Genomic DNA, 15,897 nt, shown 5'->3' on the forward strand with positions numbered 1-15,897 from the left:
TCTTCTTCCTCCTCCTCTGCATCCTCTCCCTCTTCCATTTTCTCCTTCTCTCTCTCTCTCTCACCTTTTGCTCCACCTTCCCTTTATCTGCCCAATCATCAGCTCTCCTTTATTTTACAAATTAAGGTGGTAAGTAGGTTTACAGGAAGTCTCCTGAGTGCTGACTCATTCCTTGTTCACTACAACCACTCCCAGGACAAAGGAATAAACATCAAATATAATTAGCCCCAGGGCTATCCACAACAAGGAAAAACTACATGGTAATTTCTCTACATTCATTGAATACTGAGATTCTGTTTCCTACTCCTTCAAAGCCAAAGATCTGCCTGTACCACAGAGTCCACAGAATCAGAGGCAGTGTTGAATTTCAAGGGGGAGGTACCTGAGATGTGAAAGCTGACAGCACATCACCAGTTCATTGGCACTTTGAATCCTGGTGTTGTCTTGCAATCTGCCTTCAGAGAGTTGTTCATCAGGGTTATCAGATTGCTGGCCCATGAATTCTGTGCTAGATGTATAGTTTTATTCAATGATGGGAAAGAAAAGTTAGAACATGTTTCTACCAGAACGAGAACTGGAAGATCAGTTTCTAAATAGTGATTAAGTTTGACTCCCCCTTTATCTTTAAAAAATGTTGAAAACACAAAAGGGGAATAAATATATTTTCTCTTCTTTAGAGCAAGGAGTCATTTCCCACAGACTATCTGTATTTTACAAATCTCAAAACCAAAGAAACACATTTTCAAGGTGAAAACTTTTGTTCATAAACAAACTGAAAGAAAAAAAAAAAGATCATATCATTAGATGCTGAAAAGGCCTTTGACAAACTACTACAACATCCCTTTTTTTAAAAGTCTTGGAGAGATCAGGAATTCAAGGCACATACCTAAACATAAAGTAATATACAGTAAACCAGCAGCCAACATCAAACTAAATGGAGAAAAACTTGAAGCAGTCCCACTAAAATCAGGGACAAGAGAAGGCTACCCACTCTTTCCCTACTTATTCAATACAGTGCTCAAAGTTTTAGCTGGAGCAATTAGACAGCAAAAGGAGGTCAAAGGGATATAAATTGGCAAGGAAGAAGTTAAGGTATCACTATTAGAGATGATATGATAGTATACATAAGCAACCCAAAAAAAAATTCTACCAGAGAACTTCTATAGCTGATAAACAACTTTAGCAAAGTGACTGGATATAAAATTTACTCAAACAAATCAGTAGCTTTCTTTTATAGGAAGCTTAAAGGATAAATGGGACAAGAAAGAACTTATGGAAATGACACCCTTCATAATAGTCACAAATAATATAAAATACCTTGGTGTGACTCTAACCAAGCAAGTAAAATATCTTTATGACAAGAACTTCAAGTCTCTCAAGAGAGAAATTGAAGAAGACATCAGAAAATGGAAAGATCTCCCATGCTCATGGATTGGTAGGATTAGTATAGTAAAAATGGCCATCTTGCCGAAAGCAATCTACAGATTCAATGCAATCCTCATCAAAATTACAACTTAATTCTTCACAGACATGGAAAGAACAATTCTCAACTTCATATGGAATAACAAAAAACCCAGGATAGCCAAAACAATTCTCAACAATAAAAGAAGTTTTGGGGGAATCACCATCCCTGACCTCAAGCTGTACTACAAAGTAATAGTGATAAAACCTGCATGGTATTTGTACAGAGACAGACAGGCTGATCATTGGAATAGAATTGAAAACCCAGAAATAAACCCACACACCTATGGATACTTGGTCTTTGACAAAGAAGCCAAAATCATCCAGTGGAAAAAAAGAAATCTTCCACAAATTGTGCTGGTCTAACTGGTGGTCTGTATGTTGAAGAAAATTGGGAAAAGACCTTCACTAGCCCTGCATCCCATAGAGGGTTAATATCTAAAATATACAAAGAACTCAAGAAGTTAGACTTCAGAAAACCAAACAACCCAATTTAAAAATGGGGTACTGGGCTAAACAGAGAATTCTCAACTGAGGAATCTTGAATGGCTGAGAAGCACTTAAAAAAATATTCAACATTTGCAGTCCTCAGGGAAATGCAAATCAAAACTACCATGAGATTTCATCTCACAAAAATCAGAATGACTAAGATCTCAGGTGACAGCAGATCCTGGTGAGGATGCAGAGAAAGAGGAACACTCCTCCATTGCTGATGGGACTGCAAACTGGTAAAACCACTCTGGAAATCAGTCTGGAGGTTCCTCAGAAATTGGCAATAGTTATACCTGAAGACCCAGCTATACAACTCCTGGGCATATACCCTAAAGATAGAGCTATTATACCACAAGGACACATGCTCCACTATGTTCATAGCATCCTTTTTTTGTAATAGCCAAAAGCTGGAAACAACCCAGATGCCCCTCAAATGAAGAATGGATACAGAAACTGTGGTTCATTTATGCAATGGAATACTACTCATATTAAAGATGAGAACATCATGAGTTTTGTAGGCAAATGGATGGAACTGAGTGAGGTAACACAGACCCAAAACATGCTATGTGCTCACAGATAAGTAGATATTAGCCAAAAAGTTCAGAATACCCATGATACAACTCACAGACCATATGAACCTTAACAAGAAGGAAGGCCCAAGTTGGATATTTCAATCCCATTTAGAAGGGGGAACAAAATAATCACCAAAGGCAGAGGAAGGGAGGGATCCTTGGTGGGAGAGGGGAAGGGGGAGGGGAAAAGTGAGGCAGGATCAGGTATGGGAGGGAGACAGGAGAAAGAAGCCCAGAGGGTCAGGAGAATGAATAGAAAAAAGTAGCAGTGGGGGATGGAGGACAGGGTAAACTTCTAGAAATTTCCAGACACTAGGGATGTGAGAGGTTCCCAGGACCCAGTGAGGATAACGTTAGCCGAAATGCCCAATAGTAGGGAGATGGAACATAAAGAGACCACCTCCAGTAGATAGACATGGACCCCAGCTTAGGCATGGGGCCACCCACTTATCTTCAAAATTCTTGACCCAGAATTGTTCCTGTTTAAAGGAAATTCAGGGACAAAAATGGAGCAGAGACTGAAGAAAAGGCCATCAAGATACTGACCCAATTTGAGATTCATCCCATGTGCAGGCACCAAACCCTGACACTATTACTGACACCATGTTGTGCCTACAGACAAGAGCCTAGCATGGCTGTCCTTTGAGTGGCTCTACCAGCAGCTGACTGAGACAGATGCAGACACTTAATAGGCAACCACTGGACAACTAATCCAGACCCCCTCAGAGCTCCCAGAGGTCAAACCACCAACCAAAAAGCAAACCTGGGCTGGTCTGTGGCCCCTACTACATATATAGCAGAGGACACCTTGTCTGGCCTCAGTGGGGAAGGATGCACTTAATCCTGTAGAAACTTGATTCCCCAGGGAAAGGGGGATGCTAGCAGGTATGGGGTGAGGTGGGGAGCACCCTCTCAGAAGCAAAGGGGAGGGAGGTTGGGATGAAGAACTCATGGAGAGGGGACCAGGAAGGGGAACAACATGTGGAATGTAAACAAATAATAATAAATGACATAATTAATCCAGATGTGATACACACTTTTAGTTCCAGCACTCAGGAGGCAGAGACAGGTGGATCACTGTGAATTTGAGTCCAGCCTGGTCTACAAAGTGAGTTCCAGTACAGCTAGTACTGTTAAACAGAGAAACCCTGTGCAAGCTGGAGAGAAGACTCAGTGGTCAGGTAGCTCATGAGATAGAATTCCTTCCAGCCTCCACAGGCATCTGCATGATTGCATATACAAGTATCACATATAAACACACATAATAACTAAAATCTTTCCTTCAAAAGCAGATAATATATTTATAAACAAATTAAAATTTGTTTAAATAGTTAATAAAATACAAATATAAAACAAGAATGTAATAAACAAAAACTACTGGTAACAAGTGAAGAAATGTGCCAAGAAAGCATGCTTTGTGACATTCTTGCTTCTACTTAAGGACCAATAAATATACATGCATCAGGAAGAGAACCTACACACCACATAGACAAGAATTCTTTTTTGAAACATGTTCTAATATAGGAGTCGCCACGTAAAATATAAAGGACCAGTAACAAAATGTTAAAATACATCAGAGGTACAGCTGAGTTCAGTTCATATCCAAGGACCCTCAAAAATAAATTCTACATAACACCTTAGAGATAATATCAATGCCAGACAAAGCCCCCATCAACCCTGTGTCGTCAAGTGGAAGTCAAGAATGATTGGTTAAGAAGGGGTTCAGGTGGGAGGGACTGGGGGGAGCAGAGGCAGGGAAAACTGGAAACCAGGTGCATTGTGTGAGAAAAGAATATTTTCAATAAAAGGAACATAAGATGATTGACCCTCTCCACCCAAATGAGCAGATGAGGAGTTTGTCTCCTTTCAAATGTAATTATGACATTGGGGGAAAAAATAACTAAAAATCAGTGAGGCCCAGGTGGTAGACTTAACCTGGCTATCTCAGAAATGAAAATGGACCATCGTGAAACATAAGAATCACATGAGAAATGAGTAAGTCCACATTAATTTTGGGGTAGCACTGTGGAGAGAGATGGGAGAGCTGCAGTGCTGTACATGGTTAGTGTGGGAAGGACCTCAAGAGCATAGAAGTTCCTCAGCTGAGATGGCTCAAAAGCTGAGTACTTTTGAGACACCAACAGCACTACAATCCATATCTGCTTAGTTCTGCATTTCTCTAGCCAACCAGACTGACTTCTATTTAGTGTGTACTTCTGTGTGGCAACTAGCTGGAGCAGACATCAAAGACATCAAAGACCATGATGACCTTAGAGCGGTTCGCAGCCTTCCCAATGCTTTGACCCTTTAATACAGTTCCTCATGTTGTGGTGACACCAAACCATAAAATTATTTCATTGCTACTTCATAACTGTCATTTTGCTGCTGTTATGAATCGTAATGGAAGTATCTGATGTGCAGGATGTCTGATATGAGACTTCAAAAGGGTCACAACCCACAGGTTGAGAAACGCTGCCTTATATTCTGCAAACATGAAGAAATGGTGGTACTACTATTGGGAAAATTCTTATAGAAGTAGGAAAAAATATGTATTTATAGTCTTTATCTTTCTAGGTAACACAGTTCGTGACGAAGCTACATGTATGTATTACTATCTTTTATTTCTTAAACAAATTAACAGTGTTACATGAAATCTAGCTTTCTTCATTTGCCTCTTTTTTTTACAGACTACCAGTTCTGGTACCCACCTTGGGAAAAGCCCCGCCCACTTGTGTGCAATCCACTGTGCTTACTTATCCTCTTCCTGAGAGTGGCGTCTTTGCTGCTGTGTGTCATCGTTGTTCTGATAGTACAGTCCAGGTTTCCAGTTGTCTTAATAGAAACTCCAACGATAATTTCAGCAGAGGAGGAAGTGAAAGCTGAGGAAGAAATAGTGATGGAGGAAGAGGAGGGAAAAGAAGAGGAAGAGATGCTGGAAGAAGATGAACAATAGGAAGAAGATAACCCCAGAGGAAGGGGAGGAAGAGATGCAGGAAGAAGATAAGTCAATAGAAGCCAAAGCCCAATAGGAAAAAAAATCCTAAAACATTGAAAAATAGAATGCTGAACTTTAAGAACAAAATGTGCAAACCTCAATTATCACTTCTTTCATTCCTTTTATATATTTATTTAACAAATTTACATTGGAAAACAAAAACAGTGTGAATGCAAGGCTTGCATTGTACAGAAAATATTAAGCTCTTAAAGACACAGAGAACGGATAATAGAAACAGCAACAGCAGCAAAAAGATGCCTTAAAATTTTATTGTGGTATCTGATAAAAACAAGAAATAATTCATATTTCTATCTCTGTGTAAAGTTTTTATATGAGTTTAAAAGTATCTGAAGTATTAAGTTAAGTGAAATTGTCCATATAAGACATTAAGGACCACTCTGAGTTTAGAATAGTCATTTGATAAATATTAGCTCGTTTTTATTATTACTATTATAGTTGTCAGTAGTGGTTGTAGTTTACATGTGGTATCAAAACATCAAATGTTTTTTTATATTTTATGTATACCTGTAAAATAGTTTACTCAATATTAATCCCTTGTTTCAGAAGATAAATGTATAATTTCTACTCCACGACCAGTAATTCATCAGACTATCTCTAATATTTGTCAAGTAGGTCCAAGAAATGAAAAAAATCACTCAAGCAATATAGCTGCTTCTACATTTATATAATAACGTAGATTTCAAGTTACTCAGTATGTACAGTAGAAGTTGTGAGAAAAACAAGTTGACATATGAATAGTAATATTGATCAATTCATTGAATAAAATGTTAGCCTTGCAAAATACACAAAATGATCTCAAATCTGTTCTTATAAAGTCTAATCATTTTTCTATGACCAGCATCACATTAAAAGCTTGCTCTACAGTCAGACAAATGGCAGTTACCCCCAAAACAACAAACGAACACAAGAACTACCAGCCTTTGGCCTAAGCTTTTGGGGTCTGATTGTCTTTTTTGTTTCCTTCGTTTTTCAAGAATTTTAGAAACGGATGTGCTTTCTATTATAAAGTCACCTGCTTTCATCCAGCATCCCGAGAAAAATGGCTGGGTAGAGAAATAGATATGGTTCTCTACAGTGCTTGTATCAATTGTTATTATCCGTGTATTTGTATTCTACTTGATAGCATCCTGAAATGCCTCCACACAATTATTAGCACTCACAACCACTGCAAAGCCATTATTGTTTTCTAGGAGACATCTGAACTTAGTCTCTGACTTTTCAAACAAGCGGTGAAGGAGCCCCTTGCCACTTGCCTTGTGATGCAGGTGAACAGATGGGGTCAGTTCGAACGCTGTGGAAGCAGAAAAGCAAAGCACTATGAAACGGGACATCCCTTCTCGAGACAAAGCCTTTGAAATCTAAGGCAGTCTTGGAGCAATCGGTCCCTGGCTCACACAAGCCATTAGTGCCTCCCACTTATCGTAGCTGAGGGCCTTGTGAATGTCAAGGACAGGGGACAGTAGAAGAGTGGGTACTACTCAAGGAACTGGGTATTGGGAAGCAGTATATGATGACCAGGTCTCAGGCCTGGGCAGGACTGTATTTACGGGAGACCCAAGAAAGAAACTGATTAAACCAGGACTGTGAGGCTGGTGGCAGTCAGCTACGGGAACCTGTGTGAAGCAGGCCAATCCAACCATTTTGAGTCAGTATGTAAAATGCAATGCACAAGGTGCTAGAGCCGGAGGAGCAATGAGAGGAGAGGAAGCCAGGCAAATTTCCTTTCCACACTTTCCGAATACAGATGTAGCTGGACTTGCGCCTAGCCAGAGTCCCTAAAGACAAATCTGATGGGCAGCCTGTAGAGGGCTTTAAGGCCAGACCAGCAGTTCAGTCTACGGGTGGAACAGGTGACCAATGGGTGAAGGTCATTTCATTCCCACCTCACCCCCTGCTAAGAATGGTCTCTCAGGATGAGAACCACACTTGGTGCAGAAGACCAGGTGCTGCTGTGCTGTTCCCAGCATGGTTCAGGAAAGACACAAGTGATAACCATCAGGGATAACGGGGGGGGGGGGGAAGTTTGCAGTAGACGCACCTGCTCATGTTCAATAGTCTCCAAAAGGTAACAATAGATGCTCCTAGAAGCCACAGAGACGAGTATGGGGCACACCAGCTGGTTTTTACGGCAACTTGATACAAGCTACAGCCACCTGAGAAGAGGGCACCTCAACTGAGGACCTATTCCCGTAAGATCCAGCTGTAGGGTATTTGCTTAATTAGTGACTGATGGGGGAGGACCCCGCCCATTGTGGGTGGGGCCCTGGCTGCTATATGAAAGCAGGTTGGGCAAGCCCAGAGGGACCAAGCCAGTAAGGAGCACTCCTCCATGGCTTCTGCTCCTGCCTCCAGGCTCCTGCCCTGTTTGAGTTCCTGCTCGGACTTCCTTCGATGCTGAAAACTGCTGTGGAAGCGTAAGCAAAGCAAACCCTTTCCTCCTCAATTCAGTTTTGGTCATGCTGTTTGTTTAATCGAATCAATAGTCACCGTAACTAAGACGATTGGTAACCTTGGTGTTAGGATACCAGGCGCTTTCCTCATGGGTGTTGGTTACAAAGGCCTTAAAGACCACTGAAACAAAGGCCACGGTTGTTAGTTGAATTTCAGACCTGAATGCTTAAAGACTCTTTTGCTGTAGATATTGCATGCTTTGGCTGACAGACTTGGGAGAAGCAAAGCTGGGGCTGGCTGGGCCCAAAGTATCCACTCCTACCTAGCTCCTGGAATGGCAGAACTTAGGCCGAGAATGCCGGGGAGAATTAAGGCTGGAAGTCCAGTTCAGCTCTGGGTCCCAGACAGGTCACAGTGAACGTACTAGGCAACATGTGTCAAATATCACGGTGGTGGCATGAACGCTTATGGATAAGACTCGAGCTTAAGGGCAACTTCACACCCAATACCTGGTACAATGAAGTAGAAATCTGTGGCCAGGGAGGTTTCAGAGGCGAAGCGATTACTGTGATTGGGTAAGCGATGAGCCAGCTAAAAGACTTCTTCTCCACCTTTGGGTTTTTTACTTCATTGTTTATCAGTGCAGTCTGCGTCCATTTGGGAAACTTCCCGTGTTTTCATCCGCTTCCTCATTTGTTTTCTAGCAAGAGAGAGACTCACGTCAACCCCTGACTTGCTAACACAAGGGTTCATTCCTTCATTCCACTTATAAGAGAACAGAGAGGCGGCTACATCACCACCCTCTGGGAATCCCTGGGAAGAGGAGGGCGGGAAGAATGAGAAAGGGGGAGGAAAGGGAGGAGATGCTGGGTATCCGTCGAGCCTGCAAGCTAAGCAAATGCCATTTTGAGGAGTTAGGCTATGACTGCTTGCAAATGATCCTCCAAGCTGGGCTGACTGCTTGACATCACCTCACAGAGGGTTGAAGAAGGGAAGGAGACTCACCAGAGTATCCAGTCACCCCCTGCCACCTGGTGTATGTAATATTTCCACAATTGTATGACCAAGGCAGCTCAGTCAATCAACTGGGTCTCGAGGGAGGGAGCGGGGCTTGAAAAGACAAAGACAATTAGACAACACTGTATAACCTGACTCCAGCAGCGCTGAGGTCGAAGCAGCTTTATTTCTCTCCAGCCTGCTTGTATCTCATTCTAGGTACATCCAAAACACATGGTCAGTTCTTAGATCAAAGACAAAGTAATCAAGCGAAATAGTAAACAAGGAGGTCACACAAGATAGTCATCAAGGCAAGTAGTAAGCCAAAGGATCACACAAGGTCATAAAGTAGTAAACAAAGCCCCATGGTCACTGTTTCTAATATTCTTATCTGAGTCTACTTCCTTGTCCTCTGAGCCCCCATGACAAATGACAAATTCCCAGAAGCTGTACCAAAAACTCTCGACAATTGTACAAGGACTCTGGAAAGGGCTAGAGTACATGGGAGGAGGGGTTCCATCCATGCAGCTGTAGGGAAGTCATCGCTACTTGATAAAGCGTTCTGGTGTGGCATTTGAGGGGACAAGTGCCTACATTCCAGTGAGTCAGTCACCTCTCACCTGTGCTGTATTAGGAAGCCAATAAACTCACTGGAGTGAACTTTTGTGGACTCATGGCTTTGGTCTGTCCCCAAGACCTTAGAGGATAGACATTGCTTATGTTCCCCACGGGAATTTTAACATCTGCTAAATTAACCCATTCCAAACATTTTATCTAATAGTCATCAAGATGCCCATCATTAGGACATTGATAATAAAGGCCTACTAAGGGGACGAAAGGTCATCTGACACAACCTGTCCTCTGGACCTTCAGCATACTATCTCTCTACAGTCACTGCGTTCTGGTAAGTATGCAGAAGTATCAACACAGATGTGGCAAGCCTCTTCCAGGAACTTCAGTTCTTCTTGGTGAAGAGAAAACGCTGTGTAGCCCCTATGATATAGACTCAGCTCTTTTCCCTGCCTGAAACCTCTTTTCTTTTGTTGGTTTTGGTGTTTTGTTTCTTACCATCCTTCGCCCCTCCATCCCTGGGCATGATGCATCTTTGCATTCTAGCTGGGACTATATCTGAAGAGCTTTATAATTTTTATAGGTTGTGTTTAATGACAACAACTAATATGCTAACATCAAAGTGGCCTTTGCATAACAATTCCTCTCCTATTTTAATACTTAAAAAACTGAAAAATTTATATCTTTTAGAGTAGACTATAATTTCATTTTTTAATGTGACCTGCTCTGTCAGTTTATGTAACATAAGAGCAAAAAGCTATTCTTGCAGATAAATGAAAACATGTTTCATCGTGAAACCTCAGCCCTGAGCGGGGAATGCTCGCTGTACCATTCAGATTCTGCCATAGAAGTACAGGAACTTCTATTTTTGAAACCTCCCTGAGTGGCAACCAAGAAAATCTCTCTGCTAAGTAGATCCTTGTGCTGTTAACCACCCTCTCTGTTGTGGCACAAGGAAGTAATGCCTTCCCCCTCCAAATCGGGGCTAGACATAGTATTTACTTACTAGAATTCCTGTACCCACTGTACAACAAGCTAGATGACTAACAGCAGACAAATTCGTTCACATTTCTGGAAGCTGGAACCCTACAAATCAGGTCTTGGGCAGACTATGTTCCTTCCAAAGCCATGGAGCAGGTGCTTCCTTGACTCTTGGGGTGGCTGCTGGCCCCAGCATGTACTTGCCTTCTAGTAAATAAGCTCCTCCTCTGCCTCCATCTGGACGTGACCTCTTCCTCCTGCGTCTCTCTTCGTCTCTCTTCGAAGGGTGCTCTCTCCCGACGCCTCCTAAGGACAGCTGTTAACGCTGGGCAAAGCAACCTAAATAACCTCCTGCTTAACTCGATGGCGCCTGCAAGGACCTCCTCATTCTGCTTTAGAAGAGATCAGAATTTCAGCTGTCGGGAAGTTGTGAAGCTTAGTTTTGTCAGTTTTGATACAAATTAGAAGGGCCAGGAAAGAAAGGAGGAGTCTGGACTGAAGAACTGCCTTCCTCAGATTGGCCTGTGTGCATGTCTGCGGGGCATTTTCTTGAGTAATGATTGATGTGGGCGGGTCTACCCATTGGCAGGTGGTCCTGGTTATACACAAAGGCAGGCTGAGCAAGACAGTAGCACGGGTGTGTGTGTGTGGGGGGGGGTTCTTTGGTCTCTGCTTCCGGGGCTGGAGGGGGCAGTTCTCCAGGTTTCTTCCTTGTCTTCGTTTTCTTACCCAAGATGCTTCTTGGGTCACGGTGTTTGTCAAAAAGCAAACTAGGACAGAGGGTGGGTCATAACTCAACCTGTACAATGAGGTTTGGCTTGGAATGCCGACATTTCTCTGAATAGTTTTTCTGGAAATAACTTACTGTTTCACACACTTCACAAAGCGGAGACGGTCTCTGGTTTTCCCTCCCTACTCCGACAGGCACCGTTCTTTCCTTCCTTTGTATTTCTGCGGTGAGTCAGACCCATTCTTCCATCCCTAAGATGAAGCCAGCTGGATCATGTTGGCATTCCTTTTTGATATTTTACTGAATTTGATTTGATAATCTGTTGCTTAGACTTTGGGCCTCTACTTTTATCAAGGAGATGGGTCTCTAGCAGTGGTCCTCAACTTTCAGGTCTCAACCCTTTGGGGGTTAAACCTTTTCCCAGGGGTTGCATATCAGACACCCTACCCTGTATATCAGATATTTACATTACAATTCATAACAGTAGCAAAATTCCAGTTATGAAGTGGCAATGAAAGTAACTTTATGGTTGGGGGATCCAGAGCATGAGGAGCTGTATTAAAGGGCTGAAGCATTAGGAAAGTTGAGAACCCCTGATCTATAGCTTTCTCTAGTTGTGAATTTGCCTGGCTTTGGTAAGGGGGGCTATCTAACCTGATAAAAAGGGTTTGAGGGATGTCTTCCTTTCAGTTATTGGGAAAAGAGAAATATTGGCCTTAACAGGAGGAATCATAGAGGGGTCTGTGTGTGTGTGTGTCTGTCTACACTGCCTTCAGACACACCAGAAGAGGGCATCAGATTCCATTACAGATGGTTGTGAGCCACCATGTGGTTGCTGGGAATTGAACTCAGGACCTCTGGAAGAGCAGTCAGTACTCTTGACTGCTGAGCCATCTCTCCAGCCCAGACAGAAGGAATCTTCACCAGGGAAAGACCAGGACATTTCTATTTCCAAAAAGCAGAATCACCATAGTCAATGGCACTTCTTCCCTTATCAGGCTTTCCTAGTGACAGAGAGTAATGTCCTAGTTTCCTGGACCACTGAGGACAATAGTGACATCTAGGCAAGGAATGGGAACTCCAGAGCTGATGAATCTCCCAGGAGTCGTTTGTTCTTCCATCTTCATTTCCTTTTTCTAAAGCAGAAGAGAGCATCAGATCCCTAGAACTGGGCTACAGACAGCTGTGTGAGCTGCCCAGTGGGTCCTGGGAATTCAAGTCAGTGTCTCTAATACCTCTCAGCCCTCTCTGAATTTTGTGTGTGTGTGTGTGTGTGTGTGTGTGTGTGTGTGTGTGTGTGCGCGCGTGTGTGCATGCTCATGTGTATTTACGGTAGTAGGTTTGCCTATGGTGCACACGCACCTGTGTGTAGAGGTCCTCATCAGGCAGTAGGGAGTTTTTTTGTTTGTTTGTTTGCTTTTGTTTTTTTTTGTTGTTGTTGTTTTTTCGAGACAGGGTTTCTCTGTATTGCCCTGGCTGTCCTGGAACTCACTTTGTAGACCAGACTGGCCTCGAACTCAGAAATCCACCTGCCTCTGCCTCCCAAGTGCTGGGATTAAAGGCGTGTGCCACCAACGCCCGGCAGTAGGGAGTTTTACAGACACTCCTTGGTCCTAGTCACACTACTAAGAGTAAAAGCAGTGAAGACTCTGGTATGACATGTTTGTAATTATTGCATCCTGGCTCTTGGACTTGCAAAAATGAAAAAAAAAGTTTAGAGTTGGTGATGACAGGCAAAGACATATGAGAAGGCTGAAGTCACCATCAATATGGTTGCAGGCAATCAGAAATTAGGCACCAAGGAAGAGAACATTACAACCGAATGGTTGGGTGGGAATTTTGAGGTGAGGCAATTCTAGTTGTTAACACCCAGTCTGTGTCTCCACGATTCATATTTTGTTAAAAACCATAGAACAGAGCTAGTCTAGGGGAGCATTAAATAATTCAGATAGAGATAAAAGATTTTATAGGCCAGCACCAAAGTCTCCCAGGACTATCAAAGAGATCTTAGGATGATGGCGTTAAGTGTAGAATGTTGTATAAAATGAATCTCGCAGAGCTGAAACTTGACTAACGGAAGACCTGGGGATGGCAGTCGGAAAGCTGGGGTGAAGGATTCAGACATCAACCTTCCAAAGGATGAGGAAGGAGGTGACATGATTCAGCCCAAGCCCTCCTTAAGCAGGGAGAATGTCATGGGGGGTGGGGGGGAAGAACCATTGTGGTACCAAATAGTGTGGCTGTCCTACTGGGTGATGGCCCCCGAGGCTCTGGGAAGAGCAAAGGCAAATCACCATTTGGTCACCGTGTGCTACCAAGGTCTGAAAGCCACTGTTGCTAGGAAAAGAGGGAACCCAAGATCACTTCTGTATTTTTCTTTTTCTGTATGAACGTGAGAGAGTTTTCTTTTTTTTTTTTTGATAATTTTTTTATTAGATATTTTCTTTATTTACATTTCAAATGCTATCCTGAAAGTTCCCTATACCCTCCCCCTGTCCCTGCTCCCCTACCCACCCACTCCCACTTCTTGGCCCTGTGCTGGGTCATATAAAGTTTGCAAGACCAAGGGGCCATGAGAGAGTTTCTAACACTGGCCGGTGGACTCTTCATCAGATATGTACCTATCCTGAGGTGTGGTGGCATTCACCTGAAATACCAGCACCTGAAGATGAAGTGGGGAGATCAGGAGCCCAAAGTCATACTTGGCTACCTACTGACCAGCTTAAGCTACATGAGACCCTATCTCAAATAAAATGAATGAATAAATAAATAAATAAATAAATGTAATGCACTTGGCTACCTACTGACCAGCTTAAGCTACATGAGACCCTATCTCAAATAAAATGAATAAATAAATAAATAAATGTAATGCACCTATGCAGTTCCAGGGTCATAAGGAAGTGAAAATCAACAGACTATACCAGGCTATAGTGTCATGAAAAAAATTACAAGGTCCTGGGTCATGATGACCTGCCCCTTTTAAGTCAGTGAAAGTAGTCTGTCATATGCCTGTTAGTCTTCCTTAGGGTCAAATCCAAAGAGCTGAAAAGGCACGAGTGTGTAGCTAAACAGTCTCAAGAGCCAAAGAAGAAGTTATGTTACCATAGTAATCTCACAGCATCTCTCAGCCATTCCACAGGAAAGCTGCTTTTCCTGCACAGTGTTCCACTCATTCAGTGATCTTCTCGGATCCCTAGAATCCGGTAATGTAACATCCGAGGCACACATGTCTCTCCAGGAGATTTCCCTGGGGAAGCTGGACAGAGCGCCCGGGGCAGATTCTCTTTCAGCATCATCAAACCTCTGCTGTTCATGTGAAACCAGTTCCTCGTCTTTCAGTTTCAAGTGCACCAGGAGGACGTGAACTGTTTTTGAAATGTCTGAAACCTACCAGTACCGTGGCAAGTATAAAGTGTATTTGCAATACTTAGAGCCGTGTTTGAGCGTTTAGGTGTGCATGGTCCTCAGCCTCGGCGTTGTTATGATTTGAAAAAAGGAGCTGTCTCCACGGGCTCATGCATTTGGGGGTGTGATTGCCAGTTGGTAGGCTCTGAGAAACGAATTGGTTCACAAGACATTACTGGGCTTATGAAAAGTAGGAGGTGGGGTCCGGTTGGAAGGAGGTCATTAGTGACATGTCCAGGGAAGACACATTTTGTCCCCTGGCCCTTCCCCCCTTGCTTTCTGCTCCTGGGTGCCTCGGTGTGCACAGCACTGTCTCTCTTCTCTGGACTCATCAACGCTGCCTGCCCCCCAGTCTAGACACCATCATGCACGGAAAACCCAAAGGAAAGCTCATCTCTCCTTCCTTGGGGTGTCTTCCTGGGAATCTTGTCACTGCAGTGAAAAACCTGGCTGACACCTGCCTTCAAAGTCATTTTTTTAAGCCATTATTGCGTGAGCAAAGTTGATCGCGGCACTAGGACTGTTGAGTCGGGAGCTCTTTTTCTGTGGTAGATAACATCACAGATCCAGGGGTGAAGCTGCAGATTCCAGTTCAGATCCATCTTTGGGGAAACTGCACCCCAAGATTGAGTTAAAGTCAGGAAGCAGTTAAGATCTGGCGTGCAAATGGAAGGAAGGGGGGAGTGGTCCCGAGTGTTGACAAGCCTCTTTGACTACACTAATCTGGATGCTCTAAGCACTCTTCTGTAATAATAGGCCTTGACCTTTGACCCTTTGGTAGACCTGCATAGACCAGCTTAAGCAAAAATGCTTTTATAACAGTTCAGAGGGTGTCTCATCTCTCCTATCTCGATATCTGAACTTCCTGTCTTATGAAGCAGAGGACCTCGAGGGGACACCAGCTTACTGTGAAGCCCGAGTTAACACTGCTAGTGACAAGTATAATTCCTCAGGTGTCTTTATTGTATTTGAAAGTGAGCCCAGCTCTAACTGAGATTTCCAAATAAAATCCATCCAGGCCATGAATTATTATCTCACTCCGGTGTTAGCTAACAATATGAAAACAGACATATCTTTAGTCTCTTAGTGTCTTCTGTTAAGAAGTCGCTATTCTAATGATAATATAAATTAGTGTACGTTCTAAGGATAATTGCACAAGATTCTCTTTATATGAAGATTTCCACAGCATTATTTATGAAAAAATTGAAAGGAATCTGAATCTTCATATGTATGTATATGTAATAGTATGCAAATCATGGTACATTCACTTGTAGAGACACAGC

General features: G+C 42.9%; 1 protein-coding gene across 1 annotated transcript in view; it reads left to right on the forward strand.

Annotated features, from left to right (window-relative positions):
• Glipr1l2 (GLIPR1 like 2) overlaps nt 1-5,478 on the forward strand; it is a 21,641-nt gene extending 16,163 nt beyond the window's left edge. The window contains exons 5-6 of the mRNA XM_021205853.1: nt 5,100-5,126; nt 5,213-5,478. Coding sequence (XP_021061512.1) covers nt 5,100-5,126; nt 5,213-5,478 — 293 coding nt within the window. The remainder of the gene's footprint in view (nt 1-5,099; nt 5,127-5,212) is intronic.
• Nucleotides 5,479-15,897: the final 10,419 nt, after the last annotated feature.

This window comes from Mus pahari, chromosome 9, assembly GCF_900095145.1.
Source record: "Mus pahari chromosome 9, PAHARI_EIJ_v1.1, whole genome shotgun sequence".
NCBI classification, from domain to species: domain Eukaryota; kingdom Metazoa; phylum Chordata; class Mammalia; order Rodentia; family Muridae; genus Mus; species Mus pahari.